Here is a 23459-nt window from a genome sequence, read left to right on the forward strand (position 1 = left end):
GCGAATGCAGCTTCACCTGCACGCTTTGCGGTAGTCGATAATAACTAATGATATAATTATATTATAAATTATGCGAAATGCGTTGGTATACCAACGGTCGGGCTTGCGTTCTTTCCAAGTAGGCGCGTGTTTCAACAAATTTGACTAGTGCTTTTAAAAGTTGCCGCGACGATCGATCGGCACGTGTGCCCTAAATATGTGCATGATCATGACGTTGTTATGTATTTCCAGCATACAGAGCGCACACCTATACCTATAAAATAACACTATAGGAAACACTTATAAATTTAATTTAATATTTCGACCTAGTTAAAATTTACGGTCATCATCGATATACCATCTAATACCCAGACCGTTTTTAAAAAAATCATCGGTTGGAAAACAATATTATTGCACGAGAATTGGAACGACTCATCTTGCTACTTGCGGACGTCAACGAGACGGCTATAATATAGTTGCAGCGCGCGAGTATAATAATTTAATTCTCTAGAGTCAGACGTTTCTATTTAATCCTCTGAACGCGTGGTCCTATACTCGTATTTCTTCTGGTCGCGGACAACCGTAGAGGTACTATAGCCATGTTATAGTGACGTCTCCCTCCCTTTTTTTTTCCATTCCTTCGCTCGAACCGGTAATGCAATTTCCGAGACGTCGGAACTATGTTGACACACAGTTTTAATAATAAATATTATAAATTACAATATTATGCACACGGATGACGGATTATGGATTGTAAGACAACACTTGCTGTTTTTTTTTATATAATAAACGTGTCAAAACGGTTTATTTCAATTCCAAAACTTCAAAAACGATGCCAATATGTAAAATAGGTACAAAATGCGTTTAAACATCGAAATATCATATTATTATGATTGTATTATATTATATAAAAAAAGAAAAAAAAAGCACAAATAAATAAACAACATCAAAGTTAATAGTAGAAATATTAAATAATAAACGAAAACTACTTAGCAAAAAAATATTACACGTATTTATAGGAATCGTAAAAATATATAAATATTATGTAAAGAATGTAGTTTTTCAGTCGAGGAATTTCTCATTGAGTCTTGTATTTTATCGTGTTGGCCATGTTTAAATTAAACTTTAATACAGGTAATATAGTTATTTAATATAAAAAAAAAAATACGTAAAGAAATCGATTTTTCCGTTAAATTTATATTGTTTGGAAAAAAACACCATTGAGCTCATACAATACAAAATATAAAGATTAGGAACTCAAAACAAGAGATCGGGTGTAGTTTCTTCACTCCAGGGCACATATGTGTCCATCACTGACATGTCTTCTTCGTTTTTATCGACCGCGCGTTTTACGGGTTTCATATTACTTCTGCTCACACCGTATTCACCGAGAAATGCTTCTTCATTTGGTCCCAATTTACTTGGAATGTAATTGCCGAATTTACCTGAAACAACAAAATTATGATTGAACGTTTAACAAAAATTTTTCTCTGATATAATAATAATAACGTGAGTCCAAAACTAAACTTGGATACAAAAATATAATTTGATTCTGTTTATACAGTAATAATCTTTTGTTATAATAAATAAAATCGAAAATGTACACTCATTAAAAAATCGTAGTATTTTATGTTATTGTAATTTGATTAATTTAGATTTTTTTTAAACCTTAAACCTTCTCGGAATATTTTTAATCAAGCCAGTGTATGGGCGTGTTAACATAATAATATGTATATTATAATACATTGCAAGTATGAAAAAAATAAAACTGGGTTTCGAAAAGTTTGTTTGAAAGGAATGTCTGTATATGAAATTAATACGCAGTGTCCTTATTGATATGCTTAATACCTATAATTATTTTAGTTGGATTCAAGTGCAAAGGAATAAATAATCGGTCATCATGACGGATGAATTATACTCGCATAGTAATGTGGTAAATAAATATATATATATATTTATGTGTATATAATAAGAATAGTTGAAAACTATAATATGCAAACGGGATATTTCAAGATGTATAATTTCAATGTTGAACCTTGACCATCAGTGAAAGTATTCGTGACCTACTTTATGCAGATTGCAGACCATACCGATGATAACAATACGTACATAATATTCAAACGAAATATGATACATTTAATCGGTTTATAGTTTTTTACGGAACATAATAATATCATGTATATGAACAATTGTTTTTATTCTAGTCTGCAAGAACAAAATCTAATGGTATTCTAGATGATAAAATATTGTGTACATTACTTTTTGGCGACATGGTTGTAGAATCGTCGTTTTTTGTAGACTCCTCTTCGACTAACATCGATGCTTCAGACGGATATTCGTGCGTCGTTTCGAGTACGTCAGAAAATTTTATGTGGAGGTCCTAGAAAATAAATGGTAATTGTTAATGTTTATTTCACAACAATAAAGTCTGTCACGTACTCGATATCGCATTAAAAATTAAAACAGTAATTATTTGCAGATTCAATTGCGTATGACCTTAAACTAGGTTTACTTAGTCTCCAACAGTTAATGCTTAATAGAACACAGTGCCGTTATAAGTTGTTATTACAGCACAATGACCCACAGTTTATGACCTTCGGATACTATATTCTCATACAACGAAGAATTTGCTACCACTAAAAATTTTAATTTTCTATCGCGAATATTAAACTGTTTGTAGATTGGTTATTTTTTTTATCGGACTACATTTTTTCGATAATGATTGACTTGAAACCGGTATGGCAACCTAAAATATCCATGCAGCATATGCAATAAGCTATAGTACTATAAGTATAATACATCTTATAATCTCACTCGAAAGTACAAAGAAAACATAATTACTTATTCAATTTCCCATTAAAATGTTACGGTTAGTACTTCGGCAAACGCAGTAAATAACAATCTAATTTTAATAAAGTTAAAAGAAGAACAATAATATGAATCATCAATAAATTACAAAATACCATATCTTATCCAGGAAATTTTCCTAAACCTATAAATATTAATCTGAACGCAGAACACATAATTTAATATTAATTACAATTTTAGTAAACACTATAAAATATTATTAGCTAATTTTTTATTTTGCGAAAAAAAATATAGCATTCCTGTGGTCATTCTGAATATTTTTTAGGATAGGCTTTTCCTCGGACTTTTCAATCAATATTTTCATCATCTAATTTAATCAAAATATTTTGATGGAGTCAAATTTTTCTTTTTACCACATTCTATTCTTTTTGTAAATTAGATATTATTTATTTAAAGTATTATACTTGTTTACAGAAAAAAATATACCATTATAATGTCCATATAAAGACTTATCTGGACATTAAGTAAAATCTTAACAAAATTAACATTCGAAACATTTTTTATATTTAACAAAGATTATACTGAAGTAATGACTACAAAAATCTTTGAAACAGGAAATATTGTATGGGCATCGTGTTGCCCAGTGGCTAATACTTCAGCATTCAAGTGTCATTGTGCAAAAGAATGCGTACATATTGTATTTATAAAATAAATAATAATGCCCGAGGCTATTTCTACAAAGAACCAGCTCATTGACCTATGATGAATGTCTTCAAGCTATAATAATAATAAAAAACTTGTTTAATCTACCCTTTATTCTTACTTATTCAATTATTTTCAAACAGAAAAATCAGATAAAGATAAGTTGTAATTAAAACTAATATACCTACTGTTTGAAAATTACTGTCAAAACTTTAAAATGTTTGCAAATTATTTCCTATTAGGTATATAAATATTATTAAGTTCAATATTACTTTATGATTTAGATTTTAAATTAAATTTATTTTTTTATAATTTTCTATGTAACTATAATAAATAAAATGCTTAAAAAAATATTAATTTGTATGATTTTTTGTCATTTTAATTATAGAAATCTGATACATTATAAAAAAGCTTTCAGCAAATTGTAGAATATAATCTCATAAATCTTACAATTTATTATGATTTTGTACATAATACAATTTAATATTACTAAACAATACTCTTTTTTAAATATAATATATTCCTTTGACTTCCAAAACAAAATAGTTGAGTAAATTATAAACTAATATAGTAATATCTGAGCCATTATATTTCAAATTTCCACCATCATTGAGTATATCATTTTAATGATAGATCAAGTATAATTTAATCATTTTTAATTTTACAAGCAGTGCTAAAAACTTAATATAATTTTTAATTTAATTCGCAATTTTGAATTTTATATCCAAAACCATAAACATAATAAAAGTTATTATTAAATTGATAAAAAATAGTAGAGTTGAAATAGGTACTTAATAAATAATAAGGATAAGAATAATGAGTGAATTATGAGATAACATTCAAATGTAATTATAATATTATAAAAAATATGAAATGCATACGGTTACTTAATAATAATAGTAGGTACACATATTATGTAAGACAAAATTTTGTAGGCAATAAAACTTACTTTTTTCGGAGTGGGTGAATTTTCTTTTCGAAGGTTTGAACGACCAATTATAATATTGTCACCAACAAAAGTAACATAATTATCATGATTTACATTGTCAATATCATCAGTACTTGATTCTTCACAATGAGCGTCCAACATGATACAACCATCTTTAACTCCCTACAATTACATAAATTAGTAACATAAAAATAATAATAAGTCAATGAAAATTATATATTACATAAGAATTGTCTCTTCTTTGCACTGGACCTTCACTGTCAATATAGTTTGGGACTCCTTTTCTGTTGACGAAATTGAAAACTACACTGTTTTCATGATTATCCCAACGTTTTTTATCCCATAAGCCACTTATTCTTTTTTCACCGTTGGTATTATTGGTACTATTGGTATTATTGATATTATTGGTACTATTATTACTATTATTTATAAATTTTTTTTCTATTTCTTTATCAGACAATTGAGCATTTGTAGTTTCTTCAGGCTGTAAAGTAGTTCTGGTTGTTGGTCTGATAACACATATCTGCTTGGTTTGTATTGATATTGGTTTATTATCAATAGCTGTTGCAGTAATGGCAGCTTTAATAGTAACCCTGTGTCTTTGCGATCCACCATCATCAGACGACATAGATGATTCATCTTGGCTAGAACTAACCTCATCATTGATCAATGGTTTGGAACGATCAAAACCTAACGACTCCTTCTTTTTTAATCTATAAACAGATTACCTAATTAGATATTATACTTCATAATTTTTAATAACAGTATATATTAATTTTAATAAAAGTAATATTTTAACAACATTCAGATACCTAGATAATAAATTAAATCGTCTAATATCACAATGAATACATAACTTATACACAGTTATACCTAATCATTGACAAATTTAAATAGGTAATAAGGCCATCAAAGGAAAACATAATATAGATATTATACTTAATATTAAATACAAATCAACCTATTATTAATATTGTTGTTATCTTCTTTATCAAGGAATACTTGGGTAATAGGTAGGTACCTATTTATTAAGAGCATTTGGTTTGAAACTATTTAAATTTGTTCTGTTTTATGATCTTCACGAGTCATAACATATTTAAAATACCCACATACTAAATCATTTTAAAGTAGCTAATATTAAAAAAATTAACTATTTAACTATAAATATAAATATAGGTAAATTATATTTATTATACAATCATTATTTGACAAATAAATACACAACAAATCATAAGGCAATTGTACATATAAAAATACCTAACTAATTAATAGTGAATGGGAAAAAATGAGATTAATGAACTAGGTAGCATCTATTATCAAAATATAATGTATATCTGTAGATAACTAAACAAATACTTAGGTAACAAATTTGAAATTATAGATATTAATAATTATCAAATAAGGACTAAAATGTAACATTAAAGTAAAATAGATTGGTATGTAAATAATTCAATCATAAAGTAGACAATTATAAAAAAATGAATCTCATTCAAACTGTAGGTTTTAAAGGTATATAGCCACCAGCCGCACCAGGTACAATGGTACATAGTTTAAACTATATTTGAAGTAATTAAGAGAATTTAATGAGCTCATAATAACTGTTAACAGAAGTAATAATATAATGATATAATTTTGGTCTTCTTTGCTATTTATTTAACGTTAAGTAAGTTTGAACGAGTGATCACTAAACTCAAATTAAATGAATAGGAACCTATTGATGTTATGAATGAATAAATGTTTTATTCATATATTACTTAATTGTCTAGTAATTATCATAAAGAGATAGGAATAGTTATGAATTACTTTGGTAAATTTTAAACGTGGGTAAGTCGGTACTTATCTATAACTTATTAAATGTGCATATTATTATTACCTGTTTGGATATTTAATCGGTGGGGACATTTTCTTCAATGGCGCTTTGTTCATTCTAGCCGGACGTGATTTTTCTGGGCTCATCATTGGCTTAGGCAGTATTGCAGGCTTTATCTTGATGGGTTTCAGTTCGGTCTGTGTTTTGGTTTCAAATATTTTTTTATACGTTTTGACGACATCAGGTGGCGGCAAATCACCATTTGTTGTCTTCGGCTGTTGTTCATCCATGTAGCCGTTAGTGTTGCCCGAATGGGGATCGGACAAAGTCTCCATGGAACGGGCACGTTTCATGGTCTCGCTCTTGACGGTCGCTGCCATACTGACAACATCCGGCTGCGAGTAGAGTTTGGGTTTGTCGTTGAGCCTCTTGTCGTCAACAATATTGTCCATGCTGGTGGACCGGCGCAACGACGGTCTGGGTTTTTGTTCGCGCACCGTCATGCTCATGTACTTAGACTTGAGTTTGTTCACGATGCCCGGCCCGTACTTGAATTCTTCGCTGGAATCCGAATGGTAGTCCAGGCCATTGGTGATTTCGGTGATGATCTGCGGTTTGGTTTTGAATTTTGATCGACAGCGGTTGATCTGCGGATTTTTCTTGAAATTGGTCATGATAGCGGTGGCCTCGCACTTGAACAGCCTCATGCTGGTGGGACACACGGCGGTGCCGACTACGACTGTGGACTGCTGCTGATGCGGCGGCTGCGGCATCGGTATCTGGGCGGCGGCGGCATTCGGCTGCTGGAGAAAGTGTTGAGTGGTGGGGGGGGACCAGGTCCATTGAACTGGTTTTACCTGTAGTTGTTGTTCGTTATTGCCGCCGCCGCCGCCGCACTTTGATTGACTGTTTCTCGTCCGTCTCCTGTTGATCAGCTCCAACTTCCACGGCGGTACGTTGGGGTCCACGCACGTATCCATCCCGTAGGCTTTTACGCGAAAAAATCGCCGAAAAGTTCGTTCATCGACGGCGTTGGCGGCGGACGACGCGCGCACGCACACACCGACTTATCGATCTCGTCGTCGGAGCGGACGACTACGATTTATTGCTACGATGATAATAATATTATTATGTAATATTATACCTACAGACTATCGATCGATCGGCGAACGGAAATCCGATACGGGCCAATCTGTCTCTGTCTGCCTACCTTCCTGCCTAGTGCAGTAACGTCTATCTATACGTCCTACGCTACTACCTACTGAACTACACGTCCGGACACGCACGCCCGTAAAAATAAATAACAATAACAATCGTTATCACAAAATGTCTAAGGGTCGGGGGGTGTGGGAAAAACTGAACCTGCGACGAGGGAACCACCGGCAGCAGCTATTATACTCGCTGCGACCGCTTTTAACGACTATAATGAGTGATATTAACGTCTTTCAGTGCGGCGGTGGCGGCGCGATTGTCGTCGTCGTCGTCGTTGGTCCTAGTCGTGGCTGCAGCTGCTGCGGTCGCGCCGTCCGCGTTCATAATATTATTATTAATATCGTATAATTGTTGTCGTTATCGTCGTGTCACTGGCCGTTTTGCCGTACGGTCGACGTTATCGCAACGATTACTATTATTATAGATTAATATAATTATTATTATTAATCGACGGACTCGCGAACAAAATATCGAAAAACGGTCAGCCCGCCGGAAATCGGAGAGCGGAAAAGTTAAACCGTTTTGGTCGGTTTCGACTGTCAAGCGGACACGGAGTAAATAATAATAGTAATATCACAAATTCACAGGGTCGTCGTAAAAAGAGGGAAAAAAACGGAAACCGCGAGTCGGCGGCGGCGGGCGGGCGTAGAAAATAACGCTATTGTATGCACTTCCAACGGCCGCGGGCGATATTTACGATCTGAATCGCGTCCGAAACGCGTTGCGCGCGCGCGTATATTGGCAACCACGCGCGAGTACGCCGCCGCCCGCCGCCAGCCCACCCACCCGTCGGGCCGTTACCCCCCCTTTGGCGTCGGCGGCAGGCCGCCTACCGTGTGTACTTGCGCGCCGACTAAAACACACCTACCGCTACCGCTCGTCCGCCGCCGCTCGTCGTTGACGCGTAACCGCGAGTACCGTTACGGCGTTACGCACTTACATCACACTCGCCTGCAACGAGTACACGATGGGTATGATTATAATAATAACAACAACAATATTATTAGGAGGATGATATTGTTATGGGTATTATTCATGAATAGCTAGGTATAGGTAGGTTATAGGTATACTCTATACCAACTAAATAGGTACACCGTAGCGCGGCGTACTTATTTATAATAATATATTGCGATGTCTATAGGACGCCCGTTGGTTTTGTAGTTACAGGCGTGCGCACGGATGCAGTGAATGGTGCTTTCGCTGCACCTGACAATATATTTTATTTTGGATTCAGTCGCCTGGTGGTGAATATAATATATTTTTATTTAAAGGCTTCTGGTCAAAAAATGTTGAATAAAATAAAACTATGAATTTTCAATGTTGATGGTTGATCAAATGAAAATGTCGACCCCTGGTGACTGGTATACGATATATTATAACGATACGGTATACGATATAACCTATTACCTATATTATGTTAATATTAAACGAAATTGTACTCTTTATTATTATTGATTGGAATATACCAAATTTGTATCTTGCTAGCCTTTTACGAGTCTTAGCCATAATAAAGGAAATACCAAATAGTTGAAACTATCAGGTAACGTTCTGTCGGTCCGGTAAAAATGTGTGCTGCACCAGACACAAGATCTTGCGCACTCACATGATTGTATTGTAGATCTAATGCACGGATCGTTTCGTGGTTGTTGGATTTCAATATTTTATATCTCAAGTTTTAACTGAAACAACTATAACGCGCATAAATGTGTATCGCTAAATAAGTAATGTTTATGCTGTATTTAGTTGCTACTAATTTGGCTGGTCTCTGATCTCTGTACACCATTGGGGGGAATTCAAAATTTAGTCGGATATACCATATACGACATGGTAGATAACGTATTATTATGTATTTATATATAATAGCCAATAGGTAATAGATAGACTATTATAATATCATATATAGTGAGGGCCAGATGTACAGGTTTTGGGGCCAGGGACTATAATATAAAATAGAGGACACCTTAAAATAACCATAAATTACCTAGGTATCGCTTAAAAAGTGACAAAAGTACAAAAAGTACAAAAATTGGCTAAATACAATGTAAAACAAAGTGATTGGGGTGGGGGGGGGGAATGTCCTCTGGATCCTCCTCTGGTCCTATGGATCCGCTACTGTCTTTGTCAATCTACACATTAAGCGTATGCACATTTTGCGTTTGCAGATAATTTGTAATTACTGCATGCTATTCATTATTTATAACTTCTTTAGTCCTCTTTAATACATTATCTAGTAATTCTGAATGATTTATAAAACAATTATTTAAGAAAATAATGGGTTAATTATTAAACAAGTGAGGAAAGCTAACTGCGAGCATGCTAAATTCCCAGTTTCTAAACGTATTATAAATGTATAATACAAAGCAATAAACCACAATATTTCAAATACAATATTCAAAAAGAATTTGGTAACCTTAATATTTTAGCTAGTATGAATCTATATTAAATACTTATACGATAACTACCTATCTTCATATTATCCACTATCGTAATTAAATATCTTAATACAAACAAATAATAATCGTAACTGTGTACTAAGCGTAACTACTAACAATAGTAAATAAATAAATAACAATAATTGTAATTATGTACCTACCGATCACTATAATGAACGGACGGACATTACGGGGATATAAGGTGTTCTAAACTTATGTTTAGAAACCTAAAATGTAAGAAAACTGTATTTCCCGTTTATTCCAGACTTATATTTTCAAAAATATAAGCGTAACACGCTCCACGAATACCCTTACAGTACCTACACAACCGTGTGACGTGATTTAAAATTTCGTAATCAGTTTTCTTTATAATATAATATAAGACCATATATTTCTTAAGCCCGAAGGTCGAACTACACATTTAAATAATTGTGTAGGAACAAGTTTTCAATAAATACCGAAACAAAATAATTATGAAGAAGTCAGGATTTGTAAATATTTGTTTATTTATGTATTTAATTTACAAATAAAAAGTAAATACAATATTTTATGTTTTACAGTAACTATATTATTATAATAAAAAATAATGGTCAGAACTCAGATTCCTATGAATCCTATAAAATATATATTTTATTATATATCTACTGAATTTGTGAGACTATTAGTATTGAAATCAGAAATATAGGCACGCGGTACCTACTATAAAATTATAAAACAGATTCTGGTGCAATGCTGAAAGGGTTGATGCAACTATATATTAAATCAAATGCAAGCCCGACCGAAAAAGGAGATGTATATTGTTTATTGTGCTGCGGTCAGTGCAATCACGTGGCTATACCATTTACCTACATTGTTACTGGTTACATATAAATACATAATTTACTTGTTCTTAAATAGGTAGGAGTCAGGCGATTAAAATAATAATACACACGAGGCACAAATTGGGTGAGCCTACAAAAATATAAAAATATTGGTTCTAGCACTAGATTATACTATAATATTATATTTTGCGATTTGTAATATTTATACTATAATATTATAAAAATTAATTATTGTATTAATAATAGTATGGTGTAGGTTTTTTCTAAAAATAATTGCGATTTAATTTCTCCATTAGGCTTGCGAACAATAATAATAATAATAATATTCGTTCAATAAAATAAATTCAAAACATTGACGACACTGATTTATTCGGTTTTTCTATCTCCCCCCCCCCCTAATCACCTCGCGGCCCTCAATCGTGTTGCCGCTACCAGACCACATTATTACGGTCTATACCAGCTATATAGATGTTTACCAAACAATAGCTGATTTGCCGGTATGTGCATTGTGTATTTGTGTGGCAGTGTTGTACGATGACGCGTATCTGACGATGACGGACTCCGTCACATATCGTATAGCCACGCACGTCTCTCGGAACGATACAATATTTAATAATAATACACAAATAGTATAATAATAACTTAATATCATATTGTTTTCAGGGGCCCGTTTTCATGTTTTTCATGGGACGCTCGTGTAGGACGTATGGCCGCCGGCCGCTATGGGTTTCCGAGCATCACTGCTGCATCTGCGGAGTATCTCAAATGAGTAATGACTTCAGTGGCTTGAAGTTATTATGTAAAATCGTAGTAAATGACGTATTTAATTTATTTTGGTATTGGATAATTTGAATTACCCGGTACCCCCCTCCCCCCCTTTCATTAATTTTTGGTTCCACCACTATATCAGGTACATAGTGCGTTTATCACGATCGCAAAATAATTTTCGAAAAACATATAACAAAAAATAATTGATTTTGATTTGAAAATCAATCTTTCAATAATTGTTAAATTTGAAATTTTTCAATTAAAACGAGTCTTGTATTATTTCTTACTATAGAATATGCTAGTTTTGTATATATTTTACTTTCAATGGAGGTTGAAACAATCTGCAATCATTATTACCATATAATATTATACAGACAAGCAACAGTACAATCATATTTTCAACCAAATATTTCCCTGTACCTATAGCTCCCGCTGGCCGCTACCAATAATAACAATAGTAAATAATATTACTTGTGTATTGTAAATAAACAATATACCTAAAATAGTGGACAAATTAATTCTAACTTTTTCATAAATGCATTTTTCTTGGGAAGTGTTATATTTTTGTGTCATAATATTATTAGAAATGTACACCAAAATTATACAGTATAATGTGACACTTTTGACCGTTTTTTCCCCGCAACCGCTAAATAACGGTATAACTATTACGATGACCAATCTTTAATAATTGTTTTCCAATAAAAAAAAAAGTAATATTGTGTCCTTATTATATTGTCTTCGTCGTCCCATACTCCTCTGTATGCTTGTTCGCATTATTTTATTTGCTCGTTAAAATTCTATCTCTTTTTGTTCTATTTAATTTATTATTATATTTAATTATTTTTTAATGCTGCCTAGTCCCTAGGTAGGTACATTCGTTATGATGATATCGTTATCGACGAACGCACTTAGAACACTATAAGTTATAACAGTACATAATATAATGTCAATACCTATATATACCTATATAACACTATAATAGTATATAAGTATATTAGTATACATAAAACGTATAAGCATTATAATATTAGTAATTTTAATGTTTTTTTATTTGTCGACACGATTACACGAATAAATTCCTCACGTCTAGGGTCTAGCGTCTATAGTCACTGCACTGTGCGACGTATAGCCAGCTATTATTTTTACTTATTTACTTAGCACGTACACAAAGTGTATGTGTGTGTGTGTGTGTTTGTTATTAGAAAGACTTATAAGTATGGGTACTTAAAACAGTTCTAACAACCAGTCCGTTCCAGTCACGATAAAAGTATAGAACGGTTGGCGGGAGGGGACTTTTAGATCCGCAGTGACTCGCAAGTAAACAAAACACGTAGGTACATTTAGTCACTAATGCGCACTATAGGCACGTAAAATGGGCTTGAATTAAAAAATATCTCCTTCTAAACACCTACTTGGCGTTTTTGTAGCTTTATACTCGCACGAAACACCGCGCACATGCGCAAGTGTCACATATATTACATAATAATATACCATATATTGTGATGTGGCATTGTGACCATGTATATATTTATTATGCATATATAATATATATACACCACTATATTATACATAATACAATATGTAGTATATAGTATATATTATAAGCACACATGCATTTACAGCACAACAAATAAACGTTACACGTGAACGTCCATCTGGTCATAATACACTCGACGTTAGAATATTATAATAGTAATAATATATTCCTTTTAAATCGTATACATTATGTTAATAAAGCCGCTGATTGCAGTGAGCGACAGTGAGCGTGGACACTCGATTCGCTTACCTCTCACCTCGGTACAGGATAGTTAAATAGTTTATAATGTTTGTATGTATAGTGATGTTAAATCTTAAATCAATAATATATAGGTAACGCATTACTATATAAATGATATAACTCATAAATCATCGCGGAGAGAGATGATGGATAATATGTGTACCTCGTGTATGAAGTGTACCTATACCCAAAATTACCATCGTCGTGGATATTTAAATCGTTTATGTCATAAACTTTATGAGTGTGCACATTTGACTCTAATATAACATAATATAAATACATAATGATAACAGATCAACTCCACTCGAGTAGTTTGAACTTATATAATTACCGAATCATAATGCATACAACGGTGCTGCAGGGCTTAATAATATATTAATAATTACTATCGTGTACCCGCATAAAATAATGCCGATTTAAAAACGTAAAACAAATTAAAATTTGTAATAGGTAATATGAATTACATTTTTAAATGAAAAACGTAGGTACGGCTATGTAAAAAACTAAGAAGTTATAAAAAAGCTTAAATTATTGGGAAATTATGCCAGATTTTATATCAGATATGCGTATACTATATAAATTATAATAAATAATAATACAATTTAAGTGGTATGCAAATATAATGTATTATATTAAAATGTTATAACTGCTAACAATTTTAAAATTATATTCAATTTTAAAATGAAACTAGTTTTAATTACAATTTTGTACATACGTAATTTTGCGTGAATTTAAGACAATGTAATTAACGATGTATACGTAATTTAGAATGTGTATTTTAGTTTTTAAATCTGTTTGTATAAATTAAAGAGAAACTGCAAACAAAATGTAAAACATACTGTGACCTCTAACTAAGATCGTAATGAAACTGGGGGTATTTCATTTTGGATCATCTATAGTATACAGACATATTATAGTGGACTGTAGGTTGTTACATAATATTATATTATTATCTAATTCGTTCCAACCGGTTTTCGATAACTGAAGTATTATATCTGTAATAATATGTTAATTATAATTTTAATCTTAATTAGTCAAAATTCAATGATATTATAATCATACATAAATACATAATTGATTCATTAAAATATAATAGTCATACAAAAGTTAAAAAGTGACAACGTCAAAACATTTTTAATACATTTAATATAGGTAATTATATAATATTATAATATATTATTATTGCCATATTGGTATTCTGAAACCAATGAAACCTTTGAAGTTTTGTTGAAACGTGAAATGAAACGTGAAAATAAATGGATATACCGTTTGAATGAAAAACTGAACATTTTCCTGAAGTCAAAATGTACCTAACGAAGCATATATTCAATGATGCAACCATTTATTATGTTAATACATTATTAAAAATGTCGAAATAACATAATTATGTGATAAGCAGCAGTGGTAATTAATTGATCTGTTGACAACGGGTAACGACACAACGTTAAGAAGTTTAATAACTAATAAGTAACATAATTCTATAAAAAAAAGAAAATGAGATAATAATAATTTTATATTGATGTAAATTTATAATACTTTACAGTGTTTCCTATTATGGACGTCAGTTGCGTATTATACATTTATACAATAGGTATTTCTAGCCTGTATGCCTGTGAATACCTATATAATATGATATACAATATTATACATATTATATAATATCATTGATTATACCTACTATAGTATCTATAAATTCTAATCAATGATAATATGTAAATTACTATATTATGAGTATTGTAGGTACTCTCCCCTCAGCACTCAGTACATACAATCGATTCTATTATTCTACCTACAGCTAATTGTTGATATCATAATAATATTGTTATTATGACAACTTACAATGTTCAATAATTGTGTAACGGAATTTTATTCCAGTAGAGCAATATTTGTTGATTAATATAAAATTAAATACTTACCTATTTCGTTTAATTTAAAAGTTAGGCACTATTATAGTAAATAGAGATAATAGTGCTTAGTGCTAAGTAATTTAGTATGTTACACCTATGTTAGTAGGTACATAATAATTTAGACTGTATGATCATCCCGATTCATCAGTCATCACTATTCAGTATGCCAAGTATATTTTATGTAATAATAATAGCCAATTGCCAATATAGGGATAAATCATGAGAAGTTTAATATTTATACTGAAACAGTTACTTTTAAGTGAAAAATCTTTAACATTTAATACAAGGTTCAAGTGCTATAGCCAGGACTTTTTTTGTAGTTGTGAGGGGGGGGGGGAGGAGCGTAAGGTGATGGCCGTATATTCAGTGGTCGAAATGGTTTAAGATGAGTGGAGGGATGCCTTACAATTCAGATTTCCTGATATCATCATAACATTCTTCTATTCTTCATCTAACAAAAAAGTAGAGGGATGTCATCCCTCCGTACCCCCCCCCCCCCCCCCCCACCACTGAGAGCACTAGGTATATTTTTATTTAAACATAAAGTTAACTTAAAATTGAATCATCTTTATTTTTTATTGGAAAATGTAGGTATCTATAATAATTAATAATATTCATATCAAAATAAATATTTCTATGAATATTCATAATGTCTAAATTATTAAGACGTGTTGATTCTCCTATGGAGTATGTTTTAATATCTACTTTTCAAACTAGAGAAGCTTTTGTCAACTAATGATGAAGACGATGACGTAGTTAGTAGTTATTGATAATGATGAAACTACTTTCAATAAAATACTTATACTAAGAAAAAATTCTTTAGATTATTAAGACAACGAATATAAAGACATTTTTTGAAATAGAGCTTTTTTCATTTCTTAATTTTTGTTGCAAAAGCTCAATAATATATTTTTAATATTTGTTCGTTGTTCATAAACATCGGAATGACTCCAAGGGTCATTAAATATTCTTTATAAAAATCAATATTGGGTTTTTACATTATTAAACAATGAGTTGCTTATTTGAAATGGTATGAACTAGTTTGACTTTATATATTAGTTCGTGACGACAAACAGTGTATAACAGTATATGAACCTATTTATTAAATATTTTGGGAATTGATTTGAAATAGCCACTTAAGTTCTAATTTTAACAAAATGTACTACCAATTTAAACGAAAAAACTATTGGCAATTAAAACATAGCTCATAGTAGGTACCTTTAAAAGTTAAATAATAATATAATATGATGAAATATATTTTGAAATAAAATAAAATATGAAGCAGGAATCTCATTATCTGATATCTATATAAATACAAATTAATGATTCTTTGTTTGTCCAGCTCTATAGACTCAACAACTACCGGACCGTTATCAATAAAAGTTATATCCAGTGTGTTCCCATAGGCCATAAGATATACGGTATAAGGTATACGTTTATTATATAATTATTATTATACGCCGTATATATTATACTCTCAAGATATTTTTACAAAAACATGGGTATAGACTAACGGTAGTATTTTGGTACTTGACGAATGATGGCTTAATATACTTCCAAACAAATTATTGGAAACACCTCTGGTTATATCAGTATAGATTCCTTGAGACTCTGAGCCGGAGGTTAGTGTATTAATGTAAATTGTTATAGTTGCATAGAGTATCCAATGTCTTGGATTCATTTTTCAACAATGATTTTCTATTTTACCATCGTTTTTTATTACCATTTTAAATGATTCAATATATTTGTGTATATAATGTCACTAGTGATTAATTAATTACGAATAAAATTTTTGTGAATTGTTTTTTTTTTCAAGTTGAGGCATAGAGTTTTGGGTTTGATGTAACTTCTTTATAAATCTTAAAATTCGGGAAATTTTTCACGTCCGTGAAGTTGGCCCTTACACTTTTTCAAAAAAAGTTTTGCACAGTGCCAATATTTTGCAAGTAATTAGCAAGAATTTGCAAGTTCAATCCCAGAATTTGCAAGTCAAAAATAAAGGAATTATAAGGGGTGGAACCGAGGAAGGGCTAACTTCACGTAGCCCTTACTTGTTCTCCAAAACTTATGAAACTAGTGTCAAAACACTCGTTATAATTAGCAAGAATTTGCAAGTCAAAAATCTCACCCCTACGATTTTTCAAAGTATTTTTCCCAGCCCTGACTTGTCATCAGAAACTTTCAAAACTGGTCCACCCCAAATAATTACTTAGAATCATTAGGTTTGTAACAAATTAAAATTGGTATTAACATAGTTATGAGTTTCAGTTTGATACCTATTTAATTAATCTGTACAGTAATTTATTTTGATAATAAGAAAAAAAAAATTAAATGCTTCTAAAGATATCAATGTATTCATTTTTTTATATGTCAAATGTAATATTATAAATTATACTGTTTATTTAATACTTGTTTTTCTAGAGATTTAAGAGATAAGTAATACATGAAACCAGTTGGCCAACTTTAAGCGTTGTACGGGTGCGTAAAACACCGAAAATCGTGAACTTCGTAAGGCTATACCATAAAAACCAATGATTTGCAGGTAGTCGAGTTTTGGACAAGTACCTACATAGGTAACTTTTAATAATTGATATTGTAAATTAATTAGGTACCAAAAAAATATAACTTCTCAAACACTGTGTCTATTGGCACTGGGCGGGAGAATGTATTAGAATGTCTATAAACTTGCGGACCAGTATATGTATAGTTAAATTTGGCATGCGAACTATAATTGAAATAGAAAACCAGAATAGGTGCATTGCAGATCACGAAGATTTCTGTAAAAGAACATACGATTTATAAATATACCGTATAGGTATACTGAGCACTTATATAATAATATATAAGTTCTTTGGATTTATCATAGTTAATAATATATTTAATAATATCTATGGCAATCGTCAATTGTCGAAATTCGTCGGCGACGGTTAACAATTCTAATAATTTCAGCAATACTATTGTATTATAAATATAATATATTGTATATTTTGATTTCAGTGAACAAAAAAATAATAGGCCACAAATATAAACGGACAGTTCGTTAAACCGGATAAGTTGTAACACAAACTCGCAAATTTCGTTTGATCAGGTTATTTTCATAAAACATTTCGATACTTTCAAGTTTCAGCTCATCGGAGTGAGATGATTAGATGAAGATGGATGAAGATAGCTGTTTCTTCGGCGATGGCGGCACTCTAGCTACGTTTCACCGGAAGAGTAGATGTTTACGAGTAAGTTTGTTTTCATATTATTACCTACTATTTTACATTTACTTTTTAGACTTAAATTAAATATTTATTGCCACGGACAATCTGTTAACTAGGCGACGTAGAAGCATTTATAAGTTTAATCCCAATAGCGCAATGTATAAAATACGCGAGACCGTCTTCGTTTCACCATCACGTCAAGTTTAATACGCACCTTTTTGCATGTTATACTATACGCCGGGTATCACCTTAGGTTTGCGCGTAGAATTTAAAACAATATAATGTTATTAATCTTTATATTTTATATTTTTATATACATAAATACATTATACACCTCATATATTTTATTAGCATACTTACACCTTTTTTAGTGTAGTTTATACCCTAGATGGCTATAGATATAGGTATTAAATGTCTTGCAATTATATATTTTACTATAATTATTAATTTCATTATAATATAATATAACAATACACTCTAAATTAAATTAGTTGTTATCAAGACAGACAGTCTTAAAACAAACTCTTTTCTGGACGTTTTCAAAACGTATTATGCTTAAAAAAAATTGCACAGTTGTCGTAGCAGTCAGTTGCTAGATCAACCCGTGTGACATCAAATAGGAATTATTCTTGTTTTTTTAAATAGTTTTTTCGAAAAATATATGTAACATGTATAGCTCATACAATTATGAATTTATAGTTAATTTTTAGTTAATAATCGTGTAAATAATTTGATTAAACAATAAGGTACTTACCTACTCATCACTAGTATCAATTTTATTATATTACGTGTAAAATCACCAACACAAGGTGCAGACTGCGTTTAAAAAATTAAAAACATAAAATAAAATATAAAATAATGTTGTAGTAGAAGCTGGAAACTGTAGTTTATTTTAATTTATAATCAAATTTATGTAACCGAGAATGTAACTATTAAATTCATCATTGAATGATTATTCAGAGATCACTTTGGGATAAATGTAAATTAAACTAAAAATAATTAAAAAAACATTTTGTGAAAGGAACAAGATTACTGTTAATATTTAAGTCTTAATTATTATTAACAAATAAATACAAATAATAGATTTTTTAATAGCTTTTTACTATTAACATTCAGTGTAAATATAGTGTCTGATCGACTTACCAATATGTAATAAACCTATATGTAATAAAATAATTATTCATATCAAATAATCCTAACAATTTAATGCAAGGATTCTCATAAATTGATCTTACAGCAGCCTTAAAACACCAAAAATACATTTGTACATCATTTACAAAATTTTAGTTCCCTATTATGGTGTAGGTATTAATACAAACAATAAATTGCTATTCGAAAACACAATTTCGTATACCTATTATTATTTACTAAATACCTACAATTAAATTAAACTAAAAATAAACATATGATTACATACTGAGTGCCTATAATATAATATTATATATGAAAATTGAATCTTTATTACGAATACTTATCGTTTACACAGACCACAAGAAAAAATAATTAAAAATATTAAAAAAAAACACACACGTCATTGATGAATTTACTGTATACGTTTATGGCTTTATGTTAACTCTAAAATCCAGTAATCACATTTTTATTTAATAATTCATAAAATACAATATGCTCTTATAAAAATATTCGTGTGCTTCTGATATCTATTCACCACCTTAATTAATAATTAAATTGATAAACGAAAATAGTAATTTAAATAATACCTATATTATATTATTATAATTCAAATTCAAAATTATAAACTATTTTGGTTTATTGTCATATCAATTTCAATGAACAAATTGGTCCTTAACACAGAACTCTTTGATATAAAAAGTTGCATTATATTATATCCGTGGATTCATCATATTGACGCACCTAGTATAATATCTATCATTTATTTATTTAATCTATGGCAAATCTCAAAGTCGTTGCAGAAGACACAGTCGATTAAAAATTCTAAAATTTCAATAAGCAAAGAAGATACGAGCAAAAAACTTACTGCGTTTCGTATAATTTTATTTTTCATAAATCACAATATTCTAAGTTCTGGCTGTATTCTGGAGCGTTTCCTCATGGGCGTCGCAGTTCACACACGTCACGGATTCCGCCGAAGGAGTCGATAATTAAAGTAAGTTTGTTCTTATATTCTTTTGGGGCTTAAATTTACTTTTAAGACTTAAAACAAATATTCAATGTCACGAAAAATGTGCTATCCAAGTGTTGTAGGCGCATATTTTAGTTCCGGACTAGAAATGTATAAAATACGCGAGATATAAACGCCGTCGTCGTTTTTCCAGTCCCTGTTTGTAGAATAATTATAATTAATAGATGCATAACTATACAGGGTATTTAATATAAATATATAAATATTTTGGTTTAATTTATAGAAATATATGTTATGACTTATAACTGATAATACTCATAAGATACAATTTTAATTAATAACGGGTAATTTTTTTTCCAAATACAACGTTATAAGTTATAGGTAACTATTAATTTAGTGTCACATACTTAACTTCTATTGTTCACCTAATATCTATATTCTATATCATAGGGATTAGGGATGTATAACCATGTACGAATAAAAGTATATTCACGGAATGGTCAACTGCCTATCCTGACGTGTGCGCACTTATCAATAATATACCTACTCAATACTTATATAGGTACTCGTATAGGTATATAAATATTTTTTTTTTTTTTGGGTTTTTTATAAATATACCTATATAAATAGTGTAATACTACATACACGAATGCGATACCTATTATGTCCCTAAAAGTTCAACAGTTATTATTATATTTATTTATTTTTTAAATATAGGTAGGTATATTACAAGACTCTAATTAAATCACATTTTTTTTTTATTTTTTTGAACACAATGTTTTAAAAATTATTAATTAATATATAATTTATTGGTATAGTACTAAATAAATTAATGAAATAAAACAAACACAACTACTATAATTATTAGTAATAATAATATATCCACGTATAAATTATTAAAATACAAAACGAACAAACGAAAAACAATTCTGAGCAAAGATATCGTTGACTAATAAATAATATTGAGATTAAAGTAATTTATTTTTTCGGTAGAAAATCGGTATAAACATGAATTATAAATATTTTTTTATTTTCATACCATGACGCGTGTGTGAAAAATTGTTTATATTAAGTGTTTGATGTTAGATTTCGGTTCGGCTGATTGTCCACCCCCTCACTCTTCCGCATCAATGCATCAGAAATTATTATTTATAATATTTAAATATAAACTGCATTTTCTGAATTTTCTAAAACATTGCTTTCCAAGCAAAGAATTCGTTTCATATATTATCAACGAATTGAAAAATGAAATTAGAACATTTATATGGGATAAAGTCAATTTTATAAAAACTTATTAGAAAAAAATTAAATACAATTAAATAAAGGTAATTTTTTTTCTTATATTTCTATTTTTTTACGTACCCATTATGTTCGATACTATAACTTCAGTCTTCAGTTATAGAAAACAACACTTGCCAATATGGAATTACTGTCGAATTTTTTTATTTTAAAATATTAAATAGCATCTGATCGACTGATGTGCTATAATGAAACTCAAAATATAACGAATACACTACCTATACACTTATCTAAATTTTATTTTATATTCGTTTAAATTGGACTTTTAATTTTTCTGGCCATTTTATTAAGCTTTGTAATATAAGTGCAATAAATCGTATTTTTCTTATTTTTAATGCATTTAAATCCACGTCCTATTTATAACTTAACGTTATTTTGTATATACCAATCGATTAGTGTACACGATCAAAAATATAATATTATTGATGGGTTAATAGGTTGATAACTATTATGTAGGTAGGTACAGTTTTGTACGTTCAATGTATCGTTTTTAATTCATAAAGTAGCTAAATGAGTCAAATGATTTTGTCAAGGGGTGGAGGGGGGGGGGGGGGTGGACGTGAAAATGTTTAAAAAAAAAAACACGAATTTATTTAGTTATTTTGTTATTTAGGTAATACATATCAATTAATAGGTATTTCTTAAATTTGTTTTATTATTTTATTTGAAACATTATTTTTAAATATTGGGATCAATAAAACTATTTTTATATAATTACTATTTTATATCAATTAGAATTTGTTTATAAACCAAGTAATAAATAAATGGTTACCAAGTAAAAAAACCGTTATCTATATTATAAATTTGAATTCAATTTACCGCATTTGCGTCTAGTAGAAACAAATAAATGTTGTTTTGAAGATAATGTAAAAATATCCATCATCCATCGGTTAGGACCATTTATATATTTTCTATGATTGGGACGGTTAGGTTATAGTTATAAATAATCTATGGCAAATGACAATCGTTTGAGACGAACAGCGATTCCAATACGTACTCACATATTTCGTTAGGTGCTATTAAGCATATTAAACTAGGTGCCTATTTTTATAAATGTCATTAATCTCAATACTTCCAGACTGAACTTTTGGATCGGATATATGAAGACGCGCGCTGCATTTTCCTTGACGGAGACGCACAGCTCTGACACTAGACAATACACTCAAAGGGACCGCGTTTCGTCGGAAGAATAAATAATTACGTAAGTTTTTTCCTACTACTCTGTTGACGCGGTAGACCTAATGTAAATATTTATTGTCAGACAAATTTATATACCCGCTAGACGTAGAGTAGTTTTTAAAATCCAGTTGTTATAGGCGTACAAAAATTAGGATATTATGAAAAATACCTTAAATTATAATACTTTGCCTACAACTGTTAATTTATTGTTATAGTAGAATAATTTTTAAAATTTTAAATCAATGATTAGGTAATGCTTTTATAAGTAGGAAGATAGGTTTTTATACCTACCTAACAAAATAAGAAAATACATATTGATTAATGTTATTTAATATGATTTGTAAGTACATAGCAGATTATACCTATCACTTGGTGACGATTATTTTTGTTTTATACGTTCTTCGTAATTCAGTTCCGTCACGATAGTTTTAGTTTTCGTTAAATGTGAAACATACATTTTCTATGCATACGGGATACGGGCATTAAATATTTGGGTTTTAAGAGAACTT

At 30.3% G+C, this 23459-nt stretch overlaps 1 protein-coding gene and 1 long non-coding RNA gene across 2 annotated transcripts; one reads left to right on the forward strand and one right to left on the reverse strand.

Annotated features, from left to right (window-relative positions):
• Positions 1 to 842: 842 nt before the first annotated feature.
• LOC132950687 (probable myosin light chain kinase DDB_G0279831) lies at positions 843 to 8177 on the reverse strand. Its single transcript, XM_061022217.1, has 5 exons — positions 6312 to 8177; positions 4662 to 5151; positions 4439 to 4600; positions 2239 to 2359; positions 843 to 1424 (listed from the first exon to the last, which is right to left on the reverse strand). The coding sequence occupies exons 1-5, from the start codon at positions 7226 to 7228 to the stop codon at positions 1237 to 1239; spliced, it is 1878 nt and encodes a 625-aa protein (XP_060878200.1). The 5' UTR covers positions 7229 to 8177; the 3' UTR covers positions 843 to 1236.
• Positions 8178 to 18282: 10105 nt separating this feature from the next.
• Positions 18283 to 22980, forward strand: LOC132950018 (uncharacterized). The gene is made up of 3 exons (XR_009665177.1): positions 18283 to 18395; positions 20413 to 20496; positions 22850 to 22980. It is a non-coding gene; the product is annotated as an uncharacterized LOC132950018 (long non-coding RNA).
• Positions 22981 to 23459: the final 479 nt, after the last annotated feature.

Source organism: Metopolophium dirhodum, chromosome 8 (assembly GCF_019925205.1).
Source record: "Metopolophium dirhodum isolate CAU chromosome 8, ASM1992520v1, whole genome shotgun sequence".
In the NCBI taxonomy this organism is placed as follows: domain Eukaryota; kingdom Metazoa; phylum Arthropoda; class Insecta; order Hemiptera; family Aphididae; genus Metopolophium; species Metopolophium dirhodum.

Excerpts from the sequence above, each read along its gene's own strand:
- LOC132950687 (XM_061022217.1), bottom strand. The coding sequence starts at position 7,228 with ATGGATACGTGCGTGGACCCCAACGTACCGCCGTGGAAGTTGGAGCTG. Across the intron at positions 4,601-4,661 it reads AAAGAAGAGACAATTCTTAT|GGAGTTAAAGATGGTTGTAT; the intron begins GTAATATATAAT and ends ATGTAATTGTAG. Across the intron at positions 2,360-4,438 it reads ATTCACCCACTCCGAAAAAA|GACCTCCACATAAAATTTTC; the intron begins GTAAGTTTTATT and ends TTTATTTTCTAG.